General features: G+C 48.2%; 1 protein-coding gene across 4 annotated transcripts in view; it reads left to right on the top strand.

The window, feature by feature from the left end:
- GTF3C3 (general transcription factor IIIC subunit 3) overlaps positions 1-27,323 on the top strand; it is a 343,614-nt gene that overhangs the window by 242,203 nt on the left and 74,088 nt on the right. For all 4 annotated transcript variants that reach the window (XM_063936927.1, XM_063936928.1, XM_063936925.1 and 1 more), the window contains 2 exons: positions 1,349-1,586; positions 21,991-22,181. In XM_063936927.1, coding sequence (XP_063792997.1) covers positions 1,349-1,586; positions 21,991-22,181 — 429 coding nt within the window. The remainder of the gene's footprint in view (positions 1-1,348; positions 1,587-21,990; positions 22,182-27,323) is intronic.

The raw sequence follows: 27,323 nt of genomic DNA, 5'->3' as shown, positions 1-27,323 counted from the left end.
CCTCGTAGCAGTGAGTCTGTTGCCAGCAGATCTCACTTAAAATGAAAAACCTAACAAATACTTTATTTTTAGTGAACTCAGGAGAGCCCACTAAGTGCATCCAGCTCTGGCCGGGCACAGATTCTAACTGAGGTCTGGAGGAGGGGCATAGAGGGAGGAGCCAGTGCACACCAGATAGTACCTAATCTTTCTTTTAAGAGTGCCCAGTCTCCTGCGGAGCCCGTCTATTCCCCATGGTCCTTACGGAGTACCCAGCATCCACTAGGACGTCAGAGAAATCATGATGGTTTGTGTGTTTTTGGCTACTGTTAACAGATTGAATGTTTTTTACAGTCTGAAAATAGCAGTTTGTACAGATATTTATCTAAGTACAGTACCATAACAGAACTTTTGTAAACACACCATCATTCTCAGATTGCATTTTACAGTGAGCGTAGTCTATTATATAGTGCAGAATGGGCACTTGCTGCTAATGTTCTACCCCAAAGATGCTAATTGTATGCATACAAATGGGTCATTAAACAGTTTTATGCTCCATTACAGTAATTGTCAATATTTAATGTGACTTGAATCTCAAATTTTTCCATTTCTTTTTTTTTTTTTTTTGTTACTGCTCTCTTTTACACATGAAAACTGAATGAACTGATTTAGAGAATAGCACTGGCATTAGAACATGTCAGGGATGTTTCTGAAAACTGGTACCAGAGCGCTGCAGAAAAAGTTGTTATATATCTAGAACAAGGGTGGGGAACGATTCTAGAACAACATTGAAAATGAAAGCAAACTTCTCTTTGGTTAGCATGTGTGCTAATGGTAGCGTCTAGTTTCCCTTCGTAGAGAGGACCTTTCCCATAAGCCCCTGGGTCCATGTCACAAACTATTTGGAATAATAACCCGTGGCAAGCGGAGCGGAGTGAGACACCGAGCCCGAAGCATGGCGAGCGAAGCGCGCCCACGAGGGTCTTATGGTGCATAGAAAAAACAAAGTAACCTCAAACGAACAGAGAACGGAGAAAACATTTAGGTGCTGTAAGGGCGAAAGTTATCTACTGCCCTCTCGTGTTGTCACTTCCAGGTTCTGGTCACAAAGGGAACATAGACACAACCGTCCTACAATGGGGGTGAATTGGAAATCTGTTCATCAGTTTTTGTAAATCTTTCCCCATTTAAATCTAAGCAATGTGGCTATTTTGAAAGTGCAAGCTGCTATTTTTGATGCAGTTGAGTAGTCTTGTGCAATCTTCTGAAAACTACTTTTTATTGATCTTTTTGTTGTTTGTTGTTTTCGTCACATATGTAAATGTTAACATATTTTACTTACATGATATACATGTATCTTATTCCACAGCCATTTTTGCTATTCTTACTAGTGTGCTGACCAAGGACGACTGGTGGAATCTCCTTTTAAAGGCAATTTACGCCTTATGTGACCTAGCCCGGTATAAAGAAGGAGAGCTGCTGGTAGACTCTTCATTGGAATATTACTCATTTTATGACGACCGCCAAAAGAGGAAAGAGTTGGAGTATTTTGGACTTTCCACAGCTATTCTTGACAAGAACTTTAGAAAAGCATACAATTATATAAGGTACAATTCTATTTTGAAAAATAAGTATTTTAGATTTTGGGTAATTCATATTTTTTTCCTTGTTACACAGAACAGTGTTTCCTAACTATGCGGATTATTCAGGTTTGTTAGCAAACCAAAAAAAGCAAGCAACGGGGCAAAACCATGCTGCACTGCGGGTAGGGCAGATGTAATGTGCAGAAATTTAGATTGTTTCTGTGCAGGGTAAATACTGGCTGCTTAATTTTTACACTGCAATTTATATTTCAGTTGGAACACACCCCACCCAAATCTAACTCTCTCTGCACATGTTACATCTGCCCCACCTGCAGTGCACATGGTTTTGCCCAGTTGCTTGCTTTTTTTTGTTTGCTAACAAACCTCAATAAGGTCCAATGTTCTGTTCAGTCATTGTCGTGGACCTTGGTTTGCTTCACAAACTACACTACAAGACACTAGCTAGATCTTGAGGTGCATTTTCATTAGTCTTGAAGTATCACAACCACATAACGCCAAGCTCGGGGTGTAATTCAGTTCCCTGCACTGTGCCTCTGCGATGTCAGTCTGCACACATTGGGGAAAATTGTTGTTATGGGGAAAAAGCGATATCAGCGCACGTCATGTGCGCTATACTGCTTCTCCCCCATGTATGAAAGTGCTGGTATGTGGTACATGACAGGGGCGCTATGCACCACTGTCCGTGTCGCCACTGCTATTTATAAGATAGCAGGCCGATGTGCGGGGGCAATCTATGAACGGTCAGCAGCGCTGAACGTTTTGACAGCTGCAGGTGGTGATGCCCATTCACCACAGCAGGAACAGAGCTGTCCCTGGCTGTGGCGGGTGCAGGCTCCAGACTGCAGTATGTGGGATCTTGCGTGGTAGCGAGATCTTGCTTGCGCAGTGGAGCCGGCCAGGTAGGGAGACTCCGCACTAAGCTGATGCGCTGTGTGCCCAGGGGAGGCATCACCGGAGTGGGGAGTTTTCACTCCCCCCCCCCCTTCAGGAGACAAGATGTTAATACATCTTGTCGACGTCCCTTCTTACTTCGCCTCGGAAATGAGGCAGAGCAGGAAGTGTTATAGCGACATGGTCCGTGCCGCTATAATACATTTACCCCATTATCACTTGTTACGGTAAGGAATTTTTGTTCATTTTCCTTTGCATTTCTATGCAGTGCAGTGAAGAATACAGATGTGACGTCATACATCCAGCCTCAATACGCCATTCAGTGCAAGATGCCTGGCGTGAGTGAGCTGCCAGGTCCTGTGCAACTCTGCTAACATCGGGTGTCTTTTATTTTTTGCCAAAAATACATCTTATTCAAAACGCAATGCGAATAGTTCACGCAAGGAGACTGTGCTGATTAATTTGATATGACACTGGTATATTGTGTGTGTGACTGAGACTGTATACGGAGCAGAACAGAACTTGTATTGGAAAAAAGCTGCAGCTGCTACATTGTAGCACTCCGTATACAGATTCTAAATTATTGACTGTCATTTATTACATACAGTATTGTCATTGGCAGTATTTCTGCTGCGGGGTACACTGGGCTCCACAAGGAATGGACAATGGGGTGTAGAGTAGGATCTTGATCTGAGGCACCAACAGGCTCAAAGCTTTGACTGTTCCCAGAATGCATAGCGCCGCCTCCTATATCACCCCACCTCCCTGCACAGGATCTCAGTTTTGTAGTTGGTGCTGCAGTAGCAGGCACTTAACAGAGAGGCTGCTCCAGGCAGCCCTAAGAAGAGCTTTTTTTCTGAGAAAAAAAGTGAAGACTTCAAGGGCAGCAGCAGTGTTACATGTCAGTGGACATTCACTGCTGCAGCTCCAGCTCTTCCCAACGGCGCTGTACACTCCCGAGCCCTGGTTGCCGGGTAACTACAGCAGGAGGCTCCGGTTTTCTTCTTGTCAGGCACACACGACGGGGGCTCTCCGGGATCGCGTGGCCGCGCTTCGGGAGGTGGTAAGTGGGTCCCGCTTGCGGGACCCGGTCTTTATCGCGATCCGGCACGGTCAGTGGGAGGTGGGCCGCGCGCTGGCGGTGGACACTGTGGCTATACAGGCGATCCCACTAGATCACCAGGGCATGAATCAGGTCAGGTTTTCTCTATAAGCCGTTTTATTAGAGCCCGCAGTACCCGGTGGTTTTGCCAGCAGGGGGATTGAGCTTGGACCTAAAGCCCCTCCCCCAGCCCCAGGGCACCATTTTCTGCAAATGTTCCCGCCCTGGAGCTGCATATCTGTCTCTCCCTCACTCCCTGGCAGTGTCTGCGACGCCATTATCCCTCAGCTCACTGTTCCTGGGAATGCTTGGGCAAATCCTCCTATGTAAAGCCGCCTGGTTGTCAGTGCTGTGACTTTACAAGACACTTAAGTATTCTACCTGCCTTTTTTAGTCAGTGTTAGTTAAGAAAGAGTGCACTTAGTCAGGGTTTCCTAGTACAATTATCCTGTGATATACATCCAGTTCTTACTGTGTACTGTTATATCTATTGTTATATAGCTGTGTAAGCTAGTTCAGTGCAGTATTATTGTTAGTAATAATCTCTGCATTGTACAGACTGTGACTATTTGTGTGTGCATTTGATAGGTGAGTGGTGTCCATTTCGTGTCTTTCACTCAACCTGCTATCCCTAAATTCTATAACCTGAGGGGGCTTGGTGCGTCAGGTTTTATCTAATATAGGATTTTCACAAAGATATACTGTATTACGTATTTTTCTCTGTGATTTAGTCACTATATCTCTCCTTGATCTCTGCTGGTGCTGACTACACTGCGCAGGGATTTGGGCTAGAGGTATTGTGCTGCTGACAAATTGTACTGTGTTACCTGATACTGCAAGTTATATCATGTCTGCTTCTGAGGGTAACGGTTCTGGGGCTGAACACACTGCCGGTGTTGCTGAAGCCGCAGATACCTATGAGGAGAATATAGCAGCTTTGGGCTCTGGTTCTGGAGGCTCCTTGCACCCCAGTGGGACAGTGGCAACGGGAGCAAATAATGACCCGCCGTGGGGGGGGGGGGGCGCTTTTTCCACGCTTCTGCATACGCTAGTTCATAAACGAACAACCCCTATGGGACCCCCAATGCCGGTGCAACCGTTTGTGGTCCCTGCAGCTAACCCGCCATGGGTGGACGATTTATCTGCTCAAATAAAGAAGTTGAACCAGTCCCTGACTACTAAAAAGTCTAACCGTCGCTCGCTTACGTCCAAGGGGTCCGCTAAGCGAGCGCTTGTCTCCTCACAATCCACTGCTGTCACTGACACCTCGTCGGGTGAAGACTGCACTTACACTGACCCCACAGGTTCTGACTCAGATACGGCTGATGGGGAGGGTGGTTCACATGTGGATGTTCCTGATCTTTTGGAGGCTTTTAAGTTAATTTTACAGATTACGGATGATCCCGAGCCATCCATTCCTCCTAAGAAACCAGATAGGTTCAAGCGTCAGAAAGTGATTAAACAAGTTTTACCTCACTCCGACCATCTAATTGATATACGTCAGGAACCTTGGGAAAACCCGGGTACGAAGTTTGTGCCTCAAAAGAAGATGCTGGCTCGCTATCCCCTCGCGCCGGAGCTGTCTAAGAATTGGGAAACGCCTCCTCCAGTGGACTCACGTGGCTAGGATGGTGGTTTCCTCAGCTCTACCGGTCACCACCGTCACGTCTCTAAAAGTGCCTACGGATAAACGTGTGGAGGGTTGACTGAAAGCGATTTACACCCTCACGGGTGCTGCACAAAGGCCCACTATTGCAGCTACTTGGGCTGCAGGGGCCATTGAAGCATGGGCCTTGGAGTTAGATGCTGAAATCTCCTCTGACCATGCTAGACAATGCTTGTCTTATATTGTCACAGCTTCTTGTTATATTAAAGAGGCCACTTCTGATGCTGGTATCCTAACAGCCAAGGCCTCTACTACGTCAGTCCTGGCTCACCGGATATTGTGGCTGAGATCCTGGTCTGTGGATCTGGACTCTAGAAAAACCCTGGAGGTACTCCCTTTTAAGGGAGATATTCTGTTTGGGGAGGATTTAAATAAGATTGTGGCTGACTTGGCTACTGCCAAAACTGCCTGTCTGCCAAGTACTGCTCCTTCTGTGTCGAAGGCTAAAGGTACTTCCTTTCGCCCCTTTCGTCCTTCAGGTAAAGCAAAAGGTCAGGCGTACAACAAGCAGGCCCGCATTTCCAAACCTGGTAAGCCTAAGCCCAAAAGAGCCTGGGCGGCCCGTCAGCCAGCTTCCAAGACAGATAAGCCTGCCGCGTAACGGGGTGGGCCTCCCTCTGGGGGATCCCAGGGTGGGGAGCCGGCTTCTAGGGTATACCCAGGAATGGTTGAAGACCACTTCAGATGCCTGGGTACGGGAAGTCGTCACTCGAGGTTACGCCATAGCCTTCAAAAACCGACCCCCTCATCGATTTTGCCAGACAGATGTCCCGTTGGACAAGACAAAGGCAAACACTCTACATTCGGTGGTACAGACCCTCCTGGATACAGGAGTCGTAGTACAGGTGCCTCTTGCGCAGAGGGGCCGGGGGTACTATTCTCCGCTGTTTCTAGTCCCGAAACCGAATGGGTCCTCCCGGCCCATTCTCAGCCTCAAGGCATTGAACAGGTTTGTGAAGGTTTCCAAGTTCCGTATGGAAACCCTTCGCTCTATAGTTCTGGCCTTGGAACCTGGGGACTTCATGGTCTCCCTGGATATACAGGATGCTTACCTGCATATTCCTATAGCAGTGTCTCATCAGCAATACCTGAGATTTGCGATTGGCAACTGCCATTACCAGTTTTGGGCGTTACCTTTTGGTTTAACAACGGCTCCGCGAGTCTTTACAAAAGTCATGGCGGTGATGACGGTGGTACTCCGCCGTCAAGGGGTCAGGATACTTCCGTATTTGGACAACTTGTTAATCCTGGCAAATTCCTCAGAACTTCTCCTGCGTCATCTAGATGTGACGGTCTGGTTTCTGCAAGCCCACGGGTGGCTCATCAACTGGAAGAAGTCATCCCTGATCCCTGCTCAGAGCATGTTGCATCTGGGAGCACTATTGGACACTCACAACCAGCGGTTGTTCCTGTCTCAGGAGAAAGTCCTGAAACTTCAGGACAGGATTTGTTGCTTCCTATCTCGTCCGCAAGTGTCGATACATTCGGCGATGCAGGTGCTGGGCCTCATGGTGTCCGCATTCGACATGGTGGAGTATGCTCAATTTCACTCTCACCCTCTCCAGAGGCTGATTCTAGCCAAATGGGACGGTCTGCCTCACCGGATTAGGTCTCAAATGATCTCATTGACTCCGGAGGTCCGTCTGTCGCTGCTCTGGTGGCTCCGGGACCAACAACTGTGCAGGGGCCGTCCGTTCTGGATAACCGAATGGGTCCTGTTGACGACAGATGCCAGTCTAAGAGGTTGGAGCGCGGTGCTGAAGCAACACTCCCTTCAGGGTCGGTGGACCAAGGAGGAGTCCCTCCTCTCGATCAATATTCTGGAGTTGCGGGCGGTCTTCAATGCCTTGAACCTAGCCCAGCATTTAATTCAGAACTGTCCTGTTCAGTCTGACAACGCCACCACAGTGGCTTACATAAATCATCAAGGCGGCACTCGAAGCCGACTAGCAATGAAGGAAGTCTCACGGATTCTACAGTGGGCAGGACGCCATCTACCGGCCATATCGGCAATATTCATTCCGGGAGTCCTGAATTGGGAAGCGGACTTTCTCAGTCGTCAGGACGTGCATGCCGGCGAGTGGGGCTTCCATCCAGAAGTGTTTCAACTCCTAGTGGAAAGGTGGGGCCTTCCAGACGTAGATCTGATGGCGTCTCGACACAATCACTAGGTTCCGGTCTTCGGAGCAAGGACAAGGGATCCTCAAGCAGCATTCGTGGATGTGCTGGCGGTACCGTGAAGGTTTCGGCTGCCGTACGTGCTCCCTCCGGTGTCACTCCTGCCCATGGTAATTTGGAAGTTCAAGCAAGAAAAAGGAATTCTGCTTCTCAAAGCTCCAGCGTGGCCCAGACGGCACTGGTTCTCAGACCTGCAAGGCCTATCGTCAGAGCGTCCAATTCTACTTCCACAACGCCCAGACCTCCTCGTTCAGGGCCCCTGTGTCTACCAGGACCTAGCCCAGCTGTCTTTGATGGCGTGGCTCTTGAAGCTTCCGTCTTAAGGGCTAAAGGGTTTTCTGAGGCGGTCATTCAAACTATGTTGCGGGCCCGGAATCCGGCTTCGGCTCGGATTTACTATAGGGTCTGGCATTCTTACTTTGTTTGGTGCGCATCTAACGATTATGACGCTTCCATGTTTAGTATAGCCAAGTTGTTGGCGTTTCTTTAGCAGGGCCTGGACTTAGGCCTGCGTCTGGCCTCCCTCAAGGTTCAAATATCTGCCTTGTCGGTGTGGTTTCAGAGAAAAATTGCGACCTTACCTGATGTGCATACCTATACTCAGGGCGTGTTGCGTATCCAACCTCCCTATGTCCCGCCTGTGGCTCCTTGGGACTTGTCGGTGGTTTTTGAGGCGTTACAAGAGTCTCCGTTTGAACCTCTTGGTTCAGCTGGCCTTAAGTGGCTTTCCCTTAAGGTGGTGTTTCTGCTGGCTATTGCTTTAGCTAGAAGAGTGTCGGATTTGGGTGCCTTGTCCTATAGTTCCCCATATCTGATATTTCACCGTGACCGGGCGGTTCATAGGACTCGTCCCGGCTATCTACCTAAGGTGGTTTCTTCGTTCCACCTTAATCAGGAAATTGTAGTTCCGGCACTTGTTTCTCCTGATCTGTCTCCCAAAGAGCGGTCTTTTGGATGTGGTAAGGGCTCTCCGTATCTATGTGAAGAGAACTGCTCCTATTAGGAAATCGGATTCTCTTTTTGTTGTGTTTGGGTTTCACAAACCGGGCTGGCCTGCTCACAAGCAAACTCTGGCCAGATGGATTAGAATGGTGATTGCACATGCTTATGTGAAGGCTGGTCTCTCTGCTCCTGATCACATTAAGGCCTATTCTACTCGGTCTGTTGGACCTTCTTGGGCGGCCCAACGTGGTGCGACCCTTGAACAATTGTGCAAGGCGGCTACGTGGTCCTCTGTGAACACGTTCATAAGGTTCTATGCCTTCGATACTGCCGCTTCCCAGGATGCTTCCTTTGGACGCCGGGTTCTTGTGCCCGCTACAGTGCGTCCCCTCCCATAAAGAACTGCTTTAGGACATCCCCATTGTCCATTCCTTGTGGAGCCCAGTGTACCCCGCAGCAGAAAACGAGTTTTATGGTAAGAACTTACCTTTGTTAAAACTCTTTCTGCGAGGTACACTGGGCTTCACAAGGCGCCCACCCTGACGCACTTAGCTTCTTTGGGTTGGTATGGCATTAGCCGCTGACACGTCTCCTGTCGTGAGAATGCGGTGTTGTGGCTACTAACCGTTGTCTCTTTTCCTGCTACTGCATTTGACTGGTTAACTAAAAACTGAGATCCTGTGCAGGGAGGCGGGGTGATATAGGAGGCGGCGCTATACATTCTGGGAACAGTCAAAGCTTTGAGCCTGCTGGTGCCTCGGATCAAGATCCTACTCTACACCCCATTGTCAATTCCTTGTGGAGCCCAGTGTACTTCGCAGAAAGAGTAAACTCGTTATTTCTATTTATATACACTATCTGACTATCCTGTTAAATATTTAAGGAGATATTAAATACCTACCTTTTTTCCATTGACAGCTATTATTCATTACTTTCTCTATCGTCCTAGTGGATGCTGGGGTTCCTGAAAGGACCATGGGGAATAGCGGCTCCGCAGGAGACAGGGCACAAAAAGTAAAGCTTTAGGATCAGGTGGTGTGCACTGGCTCCTCCCCCTATGACCCTCCTCCAAGCCAGTTAGATTTTGTGCCCGGCCGAGAAGGGTGCAATTCTAGGTGGCTCTCATAAAGAGCTGCTTAGAGAGTTTAGCTTAGGTTTTTTATTTTACAGTGATTCCTGCTGGCAACAGGATCACTGCAACGAGGGACAGAGGGGAGAAGAAGTGAACTCACCTGCGTGCAGGATGGATTGGCTTCTTGGCTACTGGACATGAAGCTTCAGAGGGACGATCACAGGTACAGCCTGGATGGTCACCGGAGCCACGCCGCCGGCCCCCTCACAGATGCTGAAGCAAGAAGAGGTCCAGAATCGGCGGCTGAAGACTCCTGCAGTCTTCTTAAGGTAGCGCACAGCACTGCAGCTGTGCGCCATTTTCCTCTCAGCACACTTCACACGGCAGTCACTGAGGGTGCAGGGCGCTGGGGGGGGGCGCCCTGGGAGGCAAATGAAAACCTTTAAAAAGGCTAAAAATACCTCACATATAGCCCCAGAGGCTATATGGAGATATTTACCCCTGCCTAAATGTACTAAATAGCGGGAGACGAGCCCGCCGGAAAAGGGGCGGGGCCTATCTCCTCAGCACACGGCGCCATTTTCTGTCACAGCTCCGCTGGTCAGGAAGGCTCCCAGGTCTCTCCCCTGCACTGCACTACAGAAACAGGGTATAACAGAGAGGGGGGGCAAAATAAATGGCTATATATATATTAATATAAAAGCAGCTATAAGGGAGCACTTAATCATAAGGCTATCCCTGTCATATATAGCGCTTTTTGGTGTGTGCTGGCAGACTCTCCCTCTGTCTCCCCAAAGGGCTAGTGGGTCCTGTCTTCGTATAGAGCATTCCCTGTGTGTCTGCTGTGTGTCGGTACGTGTGTGTCGACATGTATGAGGACGATATTGGCGTGGAGGCGGAGCAATTGCCTGTAATGGTGATGTCACTCTCTAGGGAGTCGACACCGGAATGGATGGCTTATTTAGGAAATTACGTGATAATGTCAACACGCTGCAAAGTCGGTTGACGACATGAGACGGCCGACAAACAATTAGTACGGTCCAGACGTCTCAAAAACACCGTCAAGGGTTTTTAAAACGCCCGTTTACTTTAGTCGGTCGACACAGACACAGACAGGGACACTGAATCCAGTGTCGACGGTGAATAAACAAACGTATTCCTTATTAGGGCCACACGTTAAAGGCAATGAAGGAGGTGTTACGTATTTCTGATACTACAAGTACCACAAAAGAGGGTATTATGTGGGATGTGAAAAAACTACCATAGTTTTTCCTGAATCAGATAAATTAAATAAAGTGTGTGATGATGCGTGGGTTCCCCCCGATAGAAAATTATGGGCGGTATACCCTTTCCCGCCAGAAGTTAGGGCGCGTTGGGAAACACCCCTTAAGGTGGATAAGGCGCTCACACGCTTATCAAAACAAGTGGCGGTACCGTCTATAGATAGGGCCGTCCTCAAGGACCAGCTGACAAGGCTGGAAAATATAATAAAAGTATATACACACATACTGGTGTTATACTGCGGCCAGCGATCGCCTCAGCCTGGATGTGCAGAGCTAGGGTGGCTTGGTCGGATTCCCTGACTAAAAATATTGATACCCTTGACAGGGACAGTATTTTATTGACTATAGAGCATTTCTATATATGCGAGATGCACAGAGGGATATTTGCACTCTGGCATCATGAATAAACGCGATGTCCATAACTGCCAGAAGATGTTATGGACACGACAGTGGTCAGGTGATGCAGATTCCAAACGGCACAGTATGGCCGTATAAAGGAAGAGGACTTGTTTGGGGTCGGTCCATCGGACCTGGTGGTCACGGCAACTGCTGAAAAATCCACCGTTTTTTACCCTAAGTCACATCTCTGCAGAAAAAGACACCGTCTTTTCAGCCTCAGTCCTCTCGTCCCTATAAGATCATATCTGCCCAGGGATAGAGGAAAGGGAAGAAGACTGCAGCAGGCAGCCCATTCCCAGGAACAGAAGCGTTCCACCGCGTCTGACAAGTTCTCAGCATGGCGCTGAGACCGTACAGGACCCCTGGATCCTACAAGTAGTATCCCGGGGGTACAGATGGGAATGTCGAGACGTTTCCCCTTCGCAGGCTCCTGAAGTCTGCTTTACCAAGTCTCCCTCCGACAAGGAGGTAGTATGGAAAAAAATTCACAAGCTGTATTCCCAGCAGGTGATAATTAAATTACCCCTCCTACTACAGAAAAGGGGTATTATTCCACACTATATTGTGGTACTGAAGCCAGAAGGCTAGGTGAGACTTATTCTAAAAAATTTTTTTTTTGAACACTTACAAAGGTTCAAATTAAGATGAAGTCACTCAGAGCAGTGATAACGAACCAGGAAGAAGGGGACTATATAGTGTCCCGGGACATCAGGGATGCTTACCTCTATGTCCCAAATTTGCCCTTCTCACTAAGGGTACCTCAGGTTCGTGGTGCAGAACTGTCACTATCAGTTTCAGACGCTGCCGTTTGGATTGTCCACGGCACCCCGGGGTCTTTACCAAGGTAATGGCCGAAATGATGATTCTTCTTCGAAGAAAAGGCGTCTTAATTATCCCTTACTTGGACGATCTCCTGATAGGGGCATAATCCAGGGAACAGTTGGAGGTCGGAGTAGCACTATCTCGGATACTGCTACAATCAGCACGGGTGGATTCTAAATATTCCAAAATCGCAGCTGATCCCGACGACACGTCTGCTGTGCCTAGGGATGATTCTGGACACAGTCCAGAAAAAGGTGTTTCTCCCGGAAGAGAAAGCCAGGGAGTTATCCGAGCAAGTCAGGAACCTCCTAAAAACAGTGCATCATTGCACAAGGGTCCTGGTAAAAATGGTGGCTTCCTACGAAGCAATTCCATTCGGCAGATTTCACGTAAGAACTTTTCAGTGGGATCTGCTGGACAAATGGTCCGGATCGCATCTTCAGATGCATCAGCGGATAACCCAATATCCAAGGACAAGGGTGTCTCTCCTGTGGTGGTTATAGAGTGCTCATCTTCTAGAGGGCCGCAGATTCGGCATTCAGGATTGGATGCTGGTAACCACGGAGCCCAGCCTGAGAGGCTGGGGAGCAGTCACACAAGGGAAAAATTTCCAGGGAGTGTGATCAAGTATGGAGACTTTTCTCCACATAAATATACTGGAGCTAAGGGTAAATTTATAATGCTCTAAGCTTAGCAAGACCTCTGCTTCAAGGTCAGCCGGTATTGATCCAGTGGGAAAAACATCACGGCAGTCGCCCACGTAAACAGACAGGGCGACACAAGAAGCAGGAGGGCAATGGCAGAAACTGCAAGGACTTTTCGCTGGGCGGAAAATCATGTGATAACACTGTCAGCAGTTTTTCATCCCGGGAATGGAAACTGGGAAGCAGACTTCCTCAGCACGACCTCCACCCGGGAGAGTGGAAACTTCATTGAGAAGTTTTTTCCACATGATTGTAAACCGTTGGGAAATACCAAAGGTGGACATGATGGCGTCCCGTCTGAACAAAAAACGGGACAGGTATTGCGCCAGGTCAAGAGACTCTCAGGCAATAGATGTGGACGTTCTGGTAACACCGTGGGTGTACCAGTCGGTGTATGTGTTCCCTCCTCTGCTTCTCATACCTAAGGTGCTGAGAATTATAAGACGTAGAGGAGTAAGAACTATACTCATGGCTCCGGATTGGCCAAGAAGGACTTGGTACCCGGAACTTCAAGAGATGCTTACAGAGGTCTTATGGCCTCTGCCGCTAAGAAGGGACTTGCTTCAGCAAGTACCATGTCTGTTCCAAGACTTACCGCAGCTGCGTTTGTCGGCATGGCGATGGAAAGCCGGATCCTAAGGGAAAAAAGGCATTCCGGAAGAGGTCATTCCTACCCTGGTCAAAGCCAGAAAGGAGGTGACCGCACAACATTATCACCACGTGTGGCGAAAATATGTTGCGTGGTGTGAGGCCAGGAAGGCCCCACAAAGAAATTTCAACTCGGTCGTTTCCTGCATTTCCTGCAAACAGGAGTGTCTATGGGCCTCAAATTGGGGTCCATTAAGGTTCAAATTCGGCCCTGTAAATTTTCTTCCAGAAAGAATTGGCTTCAGTTCCTGAAGTCCAGAAGTTTGTCAAGGGAGTATTGCATATACAAACCCCTTTTTTGTGCCTCCAGTGGCACTGTGGGATCTCAACGTTGTTCTGGGATTCCTCAAATCACATTGGTTTAAAACCAGTCAAATATGTGGATTTGAAGCATCTCACATAAAAAGTGACCATGCTCTTGGCCCTGGCTTGGACCAGGCGAGTGTCAAATTGGTGGTTTTTTCTCAAAAAAAGCCCATATCTGTTTGTCCATTCGGACAGGGCAGAGCTGCGGACTCGTCCCCAGTTCTCTCCCTAAGGTGGTGTCAGTGTTTCACCTGAACCAGCTTATTGTGGTGCCTTGCACCTACTAGGGACTTGGAGGACTCCAAGTTGCTAGAAGTTGTCAGGGCCCTGAAAATATGTTCCAGGACAGCTGGAGTCAGAAAATCTGACTCGCTGTTTATACTGTATGCACCCAACAAGTTGGGTGCGCCTGCTTCTAAGCAGTCGATTGCTCGTTGGATTTGTAACACAATTCAACTTGCACATTCTGAGGCAGGCCTGCCACAGTCTAAATCGGTTAAGGCCCATTCCACAAGGAAGGTGGGCTCATCTTGGGCGGCTGCCCGAGAGGTCTCGGCATTACAACTCTGCCGAGCAGATACGTGGTCAGGGGAGAACACGTTTGTAAAATTCTACAAATTTGATATCCTGGCAAAAGAGGACCTGGAGTTCTCTCATTCGGTGCTGCAGAGTCATCCGCACTCTCCCGCCCGTTTGGGAGCTTTGGTATAATCCCCATGGTCCTTTCAGGAACCCCAGCATCCACTAGGACGATAGAGAAAATAAGAATTTACTTACCGATAATTCTATTTCTCGGAGTCCGTAGTGGATGCTGGGCGCCCATCCCAAGTGCGGATTATCTGCAATACTTGTACATAGTTACAAAAATCGGGTTATTATTGTTGTGAGCCATCTTTTCAGAGGCTCCGCTGTTATCATACTGTTAACTGGGTTTAGATCACAAGTTGTACGGTGTGATTGGTGTGGCTGGTATGAGTCTTACCCGGGATTCAAAATTCCTCCCTTATTGTGTACGCTCGTCCGGGCACAGTACCTAACTGGCTTGGAGGAGGGTCATAGGGGGAGGAGCCAGTGCACACCACCTGATCCTAAAGCTTTACTTTTTGTGCCCTGTCTCCTGCGGAGCCGCTATTCCCCATGGTCCTTTCAGGAACCCCAGCATCCACTACGGACTCCGAGAAATAGAATTATCGGTAAGTAAATTCTTATTTTTTTCCTAATAGGTGGTGATGGTATTAATTTTACATTTGCATGTATAATTTACATTGTTTTTAATCCATTTTTTTTTTTTATCACCACGGATTACTTATCTTATTTTAGCGCTGTGTATTTTGCTATTGTTTGTATAATATTGGGTTTGCAACCCTCACAGCTGCTTTAATTTGGAAACTGAAATATTCCTTCTCAGCACCTAGTTAGTTGTACTTAAAAGTGATCATACTACTCACTGCATATACAGCACATACATGGGAAAGTGCCAGAGCTGCTGTTTGCAGAGAACTCCGTTCTATTGGGTCTGGAGGGTGAATACTTCCACCACCATTTAATGCAGAGGTCACAGGCTTCTCTCTGTCATGATGTAGTTACTTTTTCAATGTTCGTGCTGTTGACAGTCAATATATTGACAGTATGATATCCATGGAAGATTGCTGAAAGTGTTGTAATGTTATTTCTCTATCGTCCTAGTGGATGCTGGGGTTCCTGAAAGGACCATGGGGAATAGCGACTCCGCAGGAGACAGGGCACAAAAAGTAAAGCTTTAGGATCAGGTGGTGTGCACTGGCTCCTCCCCCTATGACCCTCCTCCAAGCCTCAGTTAGATTTTTGTGCCCGGCCGAGAAGGGTGCAATCTAGGTGGCTCTCCTAAAGAGCTGCTTAGAAAAGTTTAGCTTAGGTTTTTTATTTTACAGTGAGTCCTGCTGGCAACAGGATCACTGCAACGAGGGACTTAGGGGAGAAGAAGTGAACTCACCTGCGTGCAGGATGGATTGGCTTCTTTGGCTACTGGACATTAGCTCCAGAGGGACGATCACAGGTACAGCCTGGATGGTCACCGGAGCCTCGCCGCCGGCCCCCTTGCAGATGCTGAAAAGAGAAGAAGGTCCAGAATCGGCGGCAGAAGACTCCTCAGTCTTCTTAAGGTAGCGCACAGCACTGCAGCTGTGCGCCATTGCTCTCAGCACACTTCACACGGCAGTCACTGAGGGTGCAGGGCGCTGGGAGGGGGGCGCCCTGGGAGGCAATGTAAACCTACTTTTTGGCAAAAAATACCTCACATATAGCCTCCGGGGGCTATATGGAGATATTTAACCCCTGCCAGAATCCGTTGAAGAGCGGGAGACGAGCCCGCCGAAAAAGGGGCGGGGCCTATCTCCTCAGCACACAGCGCCATTTTCCCTCACAGAAAGGCTGGAGGGAAGGCTCCCAGGCTCTCCCCTGCACTGCACTACAGAAACAGGGTTAAAACAGAGAGGGGGGGCACTAATTTGGCGTTAGAAATATATAAAAAGATGCTATAAGGGAAAACACTTATATAAGGTTGTCCCTATATAATTATAGCGTTTTTTGGTGTGTGCTGGCAAACTCTCCCTCTGTCTCTCCAAAGGGCTAGTGGGTCCTGTCCTCTATCAGAGCATTCCCTGTGTGTGTGCTGTGTGTCGGTACGTGTGTGTCGACATGTATGAGGACGATGTTGGTGAGGAGGCGGAGCAATTGCCTGTAATGGTGATGTCACTCTCTAGGGAGTCGACACCGGAATGGATGGCTTATTTAGGGAATTACGTGATAATGTCAACACGCTGCAAGGTCGGTTGACGACATGAGACGGCCGACAAACAATTAGTACCGGTCCAGACGTCTCAAAAACACCGTCAGGGGTTTTAAAACGCCCGTTTACCTTAGTCGGTCGACACAGACACAGACACGGACACTGAATCCAGTGTCGACGGTGAATAAACAAACGTATTCCTTATTAGGGCCACATGTTAAGGGCAATGAAGGAGGTGTTACATATTTCTGATACTACAAGTACCACAAAAGAGGGTATTATGTGGGATGTGAAAAAACTACCTGTAGTTTTTCCTGAATCAGATAAATTAAATGAAGTGTGTGATGATGCGTGGGTTCCCCCCGATAGAAAATTATTGGCGGTATACCCTTTCCCGCCAGAAGTTAGGGCGCGTTGGGAAACACCCCTTAGGGTGGATAAGGCGCTCACACGCTTATCAAAACAAGTGGCGGTACCGTCTATAGATAGGGCCGTCCTCAAGGAGCCAGCTGACAGGAGGCTGGAAAATATCATATAAAAGTATATACACACATACTGGTGTTATACTGCGACCAGCGATCGCCTCAACCTGGATGTGCAGAGCTGGGGTGGCTTGGTCGGATTCCCTGACTAAAAATATTGATACCCTTGACAGGGACAGTATTTTATTGACTATAGAGCATTTAAAGGATGCATTTCTATATATGCGAGATGCACAGAGGGATATTTGCACTCTGGCATCAAGAGTAAGTGCGATGTCCATATCTGCCAGAAGATGTTTATGGACACGACAGTGGTCAGGTGATGCAGATTCCAAACGGCACAAAGGTGTATTGCCGTATAAAGGAAGAGGAGTTATTTGGGGTCGGTCCATCGGACCTGGTGGCCACGGCAACTGCTGGAAAATCCACCGTTTTTACCCTAAGTCACATCTCTGCAGAAAAAGACACCGTCTTTTCAGCCTCAGTCCTTTCGTCCCTATAAGAGTCATATTTGCCCAGGGATAGAGGAAAGGGAAGAAGACTGCAGCAGGCAGCCCATTCCCAGGAACAGAAGCCTTCCACCGCTTCTGCCAAGCTCTCAGCATGACGCTGGGACCGTACAGGACCCCTGGATCCTACAAGTAGTATCCCAGGGGTACAGATTGGAATGTCGAAACGTTTCCCCCTCGCAGGCTCCTGAAGTCTGCTTTACCAAGGTATCCCTCCGACATTACCCCTCGTACAACAAGGAAAGGGGTATTATTCCACACTATATTGTGGTACTGAAGCCAGAAGGCTAGGTGAGACCTATTCTAAATCTAAAAAAATTTGAACACTTACAAAGGTTCAAATCAAGATGGAGTCACTCAGAGCAGTGATAACGAACAGGAAAAAGGGGACTATATAGTGTCCCGGGACATCAGGGATGCTTACCTCCATGTCCCAAATTTGCCCTTCTCACTAAGGGTACCTCAGGTTCGTGGTATAGAACTGTCACTGTCAGTTTCAGACGCTGCCGTTTGGATTGTCCACGGCACCCCGGGTCTTTACCAAGGTAATGGCCGAAATGATGATTCTTCTTCGAAGAAAAGGCGTCTTAATTACCCCTTACTTGGACGATCTCCTGATAAGGGCAAAGTCCAGGGAACAGTTGGAGGTCGGAGTAGCACTATCTCGGATACTGCTACAACAGCACGGATGGATTCTAAATATTCCAAAATCGCAGCTGATCCTGACGACACGTCTGCTGTGCCTAGGGATGATTCTGGACACAGTCCAGAAAAAGGTGTTTCTCCCGGATGAGAAAGCCAGGGAGTTATCCGAGCTAGTCAAGAACCTCCTAAAACCAGGAAAAGTGTCAGTGCATCATTGCACAAGGGTCCTGGTAAAAATGGTGGCTTCCTACGAAGCAATTCCATTCGGCAGATTTCACGCAAGAACTTTTCAGTGGGATCTGCTGGACAAATGGTCCGGATCGCATCTTCAGATGCATCAGCGGATAACCCTATATCCAAGGACAAGGGTGTCTCTCCTGTGGTGGTTACAGAGTGCTCATCTTCTAGAGGGCCGCAGATTCGGCATTCAGGATTGGATGCTGGTGACCACTGAGGCCAGCCCGAGAGGCTGGGGAGCAGTCACACAAGGAAAAAATTTCCAGGGAGTGTGATCAAGTCTGGAGACTTTTCTCCACATAAATATACTGGAGCTAAGGGTAAATTTATAATGCTCTAAGCTTAGCAAGACCTCTGCTTCAAGGTCAGCCGGTATTGATCCAGTGGGAAAAACATCACGGCAGTCGCCCACGTAAACAGACAGGGCGGCACAAGAAGCAGGAGGGCAATGGCAAAAACTGCAAGGACTTTTCGCTGGGCGGAAAATCATGTGATAGCACTGTCAGCAGTGTTTCATTCCGGGAGTGGAAACTGGGAAGCAGACTTCCTCAGCAGGCACGACCTCCACCCGGGAGAGTGGAAACTTCATCGGGAAGTTTTTCCACATGATGGTGAACCGTTGGAAAATACCAAAGGTGGACATGATGGCGTCCCGTCTGAACAAAAAACGGGACAGGTATTGCGCCAGGTCAAGAGACCCTCAGGCAATAGCTGTGGACGTTCTGGTAACACCGTGGGTGTACCAGTCGGTGTATGTGTTCCCTCCTCTGCTTCTCATACCTAAGGTACTGAGAATTATAAGACGTAGAGGAGTAAGAACTATACTCATGGCTCCGGATTGGCCAAGAAGGACTTGGTACCCGGAACTTCAAGAGATGCTCACAGAGGACTTATGGCCTCTGCCGCTAAGAAGGGACTTGCTTCAGCAAGTACCATGTCTGTTCCAAGACTTACCGCAGCTGCGTTTGACGGCATGGCGGTGGAACGCCGGATCCTAAGGGAAAAAGGCATTCCGGAAGAGGTCATTCCTACCCTGGTCAAAGCCAGGAAGGAGGTGACCGCACAACATTATCACCACATGTGGCGAAAATATGTTGCGTGGTGTGAGGCCAGGAAGGCCCCACGAAGAAATTTCAACTCGGTCGATTCCTGCATTTCCTGCAAACAGGAGTGTCTATGGGCCTCAAATTGGGGCCCATTAAGGTTCAAATTTCGGCCCTGTCGATTTTCTTCCAGTAAGAATTGGCTTCAGTTCCTGAAGTCCAGAAGTTTGTCAAGGGAGTATTGCATATACAACCCCCTTTTGTGCCTCCAGTGGCACTGTGGGATCTCAACGTAGTTCTGGGATTCCTCAAATCACATTGGTTTAAAACCAGTCAAATCTGTGGATTTGAAGCATCTCACATGAAAAGTGACCATGCTCTTGGCCCTGGCCTGGGCCAGGCGAGTGTCAAATTGGTGGGGGTTTTCTCAAAAAAGCCCATATCTGTTTGTCCATTCGGACAGGGCAGAGCTGCGGACTCGTCCCCAGTTCTCTCCCTAAGGTGGTGTCAGTGTTTCACCTGAACCAGCTTATTGTGGTGCCTTGCGCCTACTAGGGACTTGGAGGACTCCAAGTTGCTGGATGTTGTCAGGGCCCTGAAAGTATAGGTTCCAGGACGGCTGGAGTCAGGAAAACTGACTTGCTGTTATCCTGTATGCACCCAACAAACTGGGTGCTCTTGCTTCTAAGCAGACTATTGCTAGTTGGATGTGTAATACAATTCAGCTTGCACATTCTGTGGCAGGCCTGACACAGCCAAAATATGTAAATGCCCATTCCACAAGGAAGGTGGGCTCATCTTGGGCGGCTGCCCGAGGGGTCTCGGCTTTACAACTTTGCCGAGCGGCTATTTAGTCAGGGGCAAACACGTTTGTAAAATCCTACAAATTTGATACCCTGGCTAAGGAGGACCTGGAGTTCTCTCATTCGGTGCTGCAGAGTCATCCGCACTCTCCCGCCCGTTTGGGAGCTTTGGTATAATCCCCATGGTCCTTTCAGGAACCCCAGCATCCACTAGGACGATAGAGAAAATAAGAATTTACTTACCGATAATTCTATTTCTCGGAGTCCGTAGTGGATGCTGGGCGCCCATCCCAAGTGCGGATTATCTGCATTACTTGTACATAGTTACAAAAATCGGGTTATTATTGTTGTGAGCCATCTTTTCAGAGGCTCCGCTGTTATCATACTGTTAACTGGGTTCAGATCACAGGTTGTACAGTGTGATTGGTGTGGCTGGTATGAGTCTTACCCGGGATTCAAAATCCTTCCTTATTGTGTACGCTCGTCCGGGCACAGTATCCTAACTGAGGCTTGGAGGAGGGTCATAGGGGGAGGAGCCAGTGCACACCACCTGATCCTAAAGCTTTACTTTTTGTGCCCTGTCTCCTGCGGAGCCGCTATTCCCCATGGTCCTTTCAGGAACCCCAGCATCCACTACGGACTCCGAGAAATAGAATTATCGGTAAGTAAATTCTTATTTTAAGGCATAGTAACGGTGTCTGTGTTTATAGCTTTGGTGTAATGGTTAGCATTACTGCCTCACAGCACAGTGGTCATGGGTTCGATTCCCACCATGGCCCTAACTGTGTGGAGTTTGTGTATTCTCCCCGTACTTGTGTGGGTTTCCTCCGGGTACTCCAGTTTCCTCCCACAACCTGAAAATGCAGTATACTGGTAGGTTAATTGGCTCTTGACAAAAAATGAACCCTAATGTGTGTGTGTGTTTGGGGAAGACTAGATGAGCTAAGTGGTTCTTATCTGCCGTCAAATTCTATTTTCTATTATCATTTTTAAAGTTATAACATTGTCAATTTAAAAAAAATTTAAATAACATTACAACTCTATCATCAATCTCTTATATATATCATGCTATTTATGGCATGACCATCAACATGTGTACTTAATTAGAATTGAAAATGTTTAGGATGAAGTTGTCATCAAAAAGTAAATTATTTTTCAGTACATAGGAAGCAACTTCTTCATAATGCTGGGCATGCATTGGTAAATAAAATGTCTGTCAGGCTGAGAAGGTACAGGGGAAATGTCAGACAGTCATCCATGGCATCCCATACCCTGCCAAATGGGGCTGACAAATTATTGGATCAGACCGGTCACATCCGTATACTGTGCAATTATTGGCCTGATCCGCAGTAATTGCATAATGTATACCCAGCTTAAGCTTGCTAAATTACCATTTTTAACCTCAAAATTCCTCATAACAGAGAATAGGAACACAAGAAAGTGAATAGCGCTTATAGGTCACAAATGAGAAGGTAGGTCACAATAATAACACAATTTAATAGGATAAAATTGAGCAAAATATAAAAACTTATATGCAATATGCACTTGTAAAATGCAGTAGAGAAAGTTAATATATAAAGTGAGTAGTGTTCCTCCCAATTTTAAATAGTCATGTTGGAGAAAAGTTCAATAAACCTGTTCCGATACAGTCCCCTTGGTCCCAATAGGCCCATGCAAATCGCATAATGTATACCCAGCTTAAGCTTGCTAAATGACCATTTTTAACCCCAAAATTCCTCATAACAGAGAATAATGGCTTGCGTAAAACTGCAAACTGGAAATTCAGTGTCAGATATTGCAATTTCTGCCAAGTTATATGACAGCTTGTATTGGTTTAGTTTGTTGGTGGTGTAATGTTATTATACATAGTAGGTGTCACTGTAATAACCATATGTCTTCTTTTCCCAGAATAATGTTGATGGAAAATGTGAACAAACCTCAGCTCTGGAATATCTTCAACCAAGTCACAATGCATTCCCAGGATGTGAGGCATCATCGCTTCTGCCTGAGACTGATGCTCAAAAATCCTGACAACCTGGCACTGTGTGTACTTAGCGGTCATAATGCATTTGTGTCTGGAAGCTTTAAACATGCTCTTGGTAAATACTTATTTCTCTCTCTCTCTCTCTCTCTCTCTCTCTCTCCATATATATATATATATATATATATATATATATACAAGGTGCAAATACCACTGACTCATCACAAAATCTACTGACCATAAGGACTAGGAACTTGACATTTGGATAGTAGCTTGCTTTTGTGATGTACACACCCACTAAGAAGGGATTTTTCTTCCACGTCCACTAGTGAGCACAGGAGGTAACACTGGGTATAGGAAGGCTGGGAGTAAGGCAGGCACCAAAGGGGTTACTTTTAATTACCCAGCAGGCCTTGCCTCCCTGTCCACTATACACCGCTCCTTTTTAGCAGCCCGTGTTACTTTTTTTTTTTCTCTTAGTGCTGCAGCGAAGATGAGCGCGCTGCTGGCGGACTAAACACCCAGCAAGCCCGCTCCACCATCCGGCGGCCGCGCTAATGATGGGACTAGAGTCTTTCACCACGGGACTCTGAGCCACTACAGTGACCTCCCCCCACAGCTGCATCGGTGCTGGAGGGTAAGTTGACCGGCTCCCGGCACGCTGGGAGCCGCGACTAGTGGCATTCCCCTCCCGCTTACAGGAGACAGCGGGAGGGCAGATGAGTGGGGGCTCAGTGTTCTGCACCATCACCACTGGACCACCAGGGCACAGCAGCAGGTTAGAATGCAGGTCCCTGGGGTTTTCATCTGAGGGGGAGGGTGCCCAGCCTGCAGCCCTCCCCCGCCCCTAGGGCTTGCTAGTAGCATAGCTCATGACCTGCCCCTAGGTTTCTCCTCCTCCTTCCTCTATCAGTCCCTTCCTAAAAACACTGGGCAGCCATTTTAGATCGCTAGGTGGCTAGGACTTGCAGGAGGAAGGAAGGTCTGGCCTCTGTCTCCACTGTAGCTCGCTCCAGTAGCTGGGTCCAGCTTATTTCTCCTGCCTGCATTAATGCTAGCCAGTTGAATATCTTGGCCTATTTCTTTTTCAAGCATAGGGTGTCTGTGTGACTGTTGTGGGGTGTTAGAGTTTTAGGTGAATTAACCTAGCACCCCTGATACAGGACCTGCTCCTTCAGTTATCTTACACTGCACTGTGCTTATTATTATTTAACATTCACTTGGCTGTGAAGTTCTCACTCCCATTTCCTATTTATTACTCACGACTGTATATTCTTAAATATTATCATGTTGTCCAGAAGACAGTGGCTCCTGAGCCTCGCACTTGCCGTGTGTGTTCTAACATTCTGTCTCCACAGCATCCTATTGATGCCAAGGAATGTGTGACCGGAACCAGCCTGGGCAACCTCATTGACGCAGGTAATGGCACAGCTTGTAGATTGCTTAGCCACTACGCAGGTGGTTCCCATGGAACCGTCGCCCCCTAGTACTTCCATGTCAGCACAGTTGGCCCCTCCTTCTCAGTTGGAGCCCCCATGGGTGCAATCTTTTGCACAGTCTATACAGGGCCTTACACAATTCTCTGCTTCCATGCAACAGCTCATGGAGAGAGAAAACCGACCCAGATGCTTTCACACGACGTCCGAAACCTCTACTCCGCGGTCCGATGGGGATTCAGATTCAGAATCCCATTTGGACCAAGTCAGCGCGTCTCGGGGATCAGATCTAGACACCTCATCTGGTTTGGCGGACTCATTGTCAGCGGCAAAAGGGGACTGCTTTGTCCGGGAAGTAAGATCAGTCCTGGATATTGAAGATGAAGACTCCACTCCCAAATCTAAGACTCTGGTTTTTAAAAAAACGAAAAAGGAATCAACACAATTTCCTTCTTCTGCGCAATTAGAGGACATGCTGGAGCTTGCATGGGCTAAACCGAACAAGAGCTATCTAAAAGGTATACCGGCTTTTATCCACTTCCGCCCAAGGATAGATCCAAGTGGGAGAACCCTCCACTGGTAGACGCCAATGTGGCGCATCTCATACGTTATTCAGTGCTTCCCATTCCAGATACCTCGTCACTTAAGGACCCTACGGATTGGAAGTTGTACACCTTTCTTAAAACCGCATATACCCATGCGGGCGCAATTACCGGACCTGCCCTGGAATCGGCCTGGGTGACAAAAGCGGTCAGTAGTTGGACAGAACAGCTACAACAGGGCATGTAGGAAACAATTATTGGTTCTTGTAGGACATATTCAGAAAACGAATGTCTCTCTAAAAAGTTTCGGCTTCAACAGTGGCAACCAGTCGCTTCTTGTGGTTTCGCTCGTGGAGAGCAGATGCCTCCTCCAAGAAAACTCTCGAGGCTCTATCGTATGCTGGAGATACCCTTTTTGGCCTTGGTCCTTTGGACAAAATTGTGACTTCACTGCCAACTTCTAAAATAGCCTTTCTTCCATCATCAGCGGCCCCTTTCGCTCCTTTCGCCCACAAGGAAGAGCCAACGGTCAGGCCTCCTTTATATACAAGGCCCCTGCAAAGGGCTCCAAGCCTCGTACTATGCAACCTTGGGCTACCAGACACCCAGCCTCCAAACTGGTTGACAATCCAGCAGCGTGACAGGTCAGGCCCCACCCTGGGGGATCCCAGGGTAGGGGGCCAACTTGTGTCCTTTGCACCTCGTTGGTTGGAGAACACGACGGATGCCTGGGTCAGAGACGTCATGTCTCAAGGATATGCTCTGACATTCTTGCACCGGCCTCGAACAAGGTTCTTCACCATGGGTCTTCCGGAGGATCCCAAAAAAGCAGAGGCTCTACAACGGTCAATCGGCTCCCTACTCGCCTTCAACGTCATTGTACCAGTGCCACGGGATCAAAGAGGTCAAAGTTTCTACAGTTCGCTTTCTGGTTCGGAAACCGGACAGTTCTTTATGACCGATTCTCAACCTCAAAGAGTTCAATGTTTTCCTGCGAGTCCCCAAGTTTCACATGGAGTCTCTAAGGTCCCTCATATTGGTTTTGGAACCGGGCGACTACATGGCGTCTTTGGATATCCAGGATGCCTATCTGCATGTGCCGATTCGTCCAAGTCATCACCGGTTTCTCAGGTTCGCTGTGAAGGGGGATCACTTCCAGTTTCGTGCCCTGCCGTTCAGCCCTCCACGGCTCCGAGGGTGTTCACAAAAATCGTGGCAGTGTTTGCTGCCCACTTAAGACGCCAGGGGATTCGCATACTACCTTACTTGGGTGACCACCTTCTGAATCAGTCCCAAGAAGAGCTCTCAGTACAGCTGCAGTCTGCTTACAATTACACGGCTGAAAGATAAACTGGAATAAAATCATCTTTGATGCCCTCACAAACAATCCTTTCTTAAAGGGCGTTGGATTCCAGGGTACAGCGTGTGTTTCTGCCCCAGGACAAGATCCTTGTTCTTTAAGCCAGAATTCAATCGCTTCACCACCACCTCCAGGCAGTATCTGTCCATGCAGTCACGCGGGTTCTGGGCTCCATGGTGGCGGCGTTCGACATGGTGAAGTACGCTCAGTTCCACTCTCGTCCACTGCAGTTGGAAGTTCTTCGCAAGTGGGACGGTTCTCCGCTCCACATTCGTTCACAGACCATGGTCCTCTCTCCGGAAGTTTGGCTGTCATTGACATGGTGGCTCCTCAATACCAATTTGCACAAGGGATATCCCTTCTGGATACAGGACTGGATGCCAGCCTCCAAGGATGGGGGGTGGTCTTTGAAACTCGAATGTTCCAAGGTCGCTGGTCCTCTCAGGAAAGTAATTTCCAATCAACATCTTGGAACTGAGAGCAGTCTTCATGGCATTCCTATCAGCTCAGTCTCTTCTAGAAGACCGTCCGGTCAAGGTTTAGTCAGACAACACAATAGCCCTGGCTTACATCAACCACCATAGCGACATGCGCAGTCGCTGTGCCATGGTAGAAGTTACCAAGATTTTTCTCTGGGCAGAGCACCACCTTCCGACTCTGTCGGCAGTGTACATTCCTGGAGTACTCAACTGGGTAGCAGACTTCCTAAGTTGTCAAAATGTGCACTTGTGGGAATGGATGCTCCATCCAGCGGTGTTCCAGATGTTGGTCTCCAAATGGGGGATTCCGGACATAGACCTCATGGCGTCTCGTCACAACAAACAGGTCAGCAGATTTGGATCCTGCACACGGGATCCGGAAGCATGTCTGGTGGATGCGTTGACAGCTTCTTGGACATTTTCCCTATTATACGTCTTTCCTCCATTCTCCCTCATACTCCGGGTAGTTCAGAAATTCAAGCATGAAGGACGCAAAATGATCCTAGTGATTCCAGATTGGCCACGTCACCCATGGTATGCAAATCTCCTCAGCTTGTCCATAGACGCACCTTGGCGTCTTCTCCTATGTCCAGATCTCCTGTCACAGGGGTCCTGTCTTCATGTGGATCTCAGCCGCCTCGCTTTGACGGGGTGGCAATTGAGACATCCGTTCTAAGGAAGAAGGGTTTTTCCAGGAGGGTTATAAAGACAATGTTCAGAGCTCAGAAATCTTCGTTGGCCAAAGTCTACCATCGCATCTGGAAGACTTATTTTACCTGGTGCTCTTCTCGTCAATTTAATCCTAGGTAGGTTGTGGGCAGCCTCTCGTGCGGCCTCAGCGGAACAGCTTTGCAAGGCTGCCACGTGGTCTTCTGCCCATACTTTCATAAAGTTCTATGCGTTTGACACCTCTCGTACGGCCTCAGCGGAACAGCTTTGCAAGGCTGCCACGTGGTCTTCTGCCCATACTTTCATAAAGTTCTATGCGTTTGACACCTCTCGTACGGCCTCAGCGGAACAGCTTTGCAAGGCTGCCACGTGGTCTTCTGCCCATACTTTCATAAAGTTCTATGCGTTTGACACCTCTCGTACGGCCTCAGCGGAACAGCTTTGCAAGGCTGCCACGTGGTCTTCTGCCCATACTTTCATAAAGTTCTATGCGTTTGACACCTTTGCGTCCTATGACGCAGGCTTTGGGTGAAGGGTCCTTAACGCAGTCCAGGAGTGTCTCCATCCTTAAGGGGACAGCTTTAGGACGTCCCAGTGTTATCTCCTGTGCCCCCTAGTGGAAGTGGAAGTAAATGGGATTTATGGTCTTACCTTGATAAATCCTTTTCTTCGAGTCCATAGGGGGCACAGGACGCCCTCCCTGACACACCTGTCTTGCGGGACCAGGTTTCCTGTATCGGTGGTGTGTGGCCATTCATCTGCTCAGTGTCTTTC

The sequence above is a fragment of the Pseudophryne corroboree genome, chromosome 8 (genome assembly GCF_028390025.1).
Source record: "Pseudophryne corroboree isolate aPseCor3 chromosome 8, aPseCor3.hap2, whole genome shotgun sequence".
Taxonomy (NCBI): domain Eukaryota; kingdom Metazoa; phylum Chordata; class Amphibia; order Anura; family Myobatrachidae; genus Pseudophryne; species Pseudophryne corroboree.
This window is presented reverse-complemented; position numbering and strand designations above follow the sequence as displayed.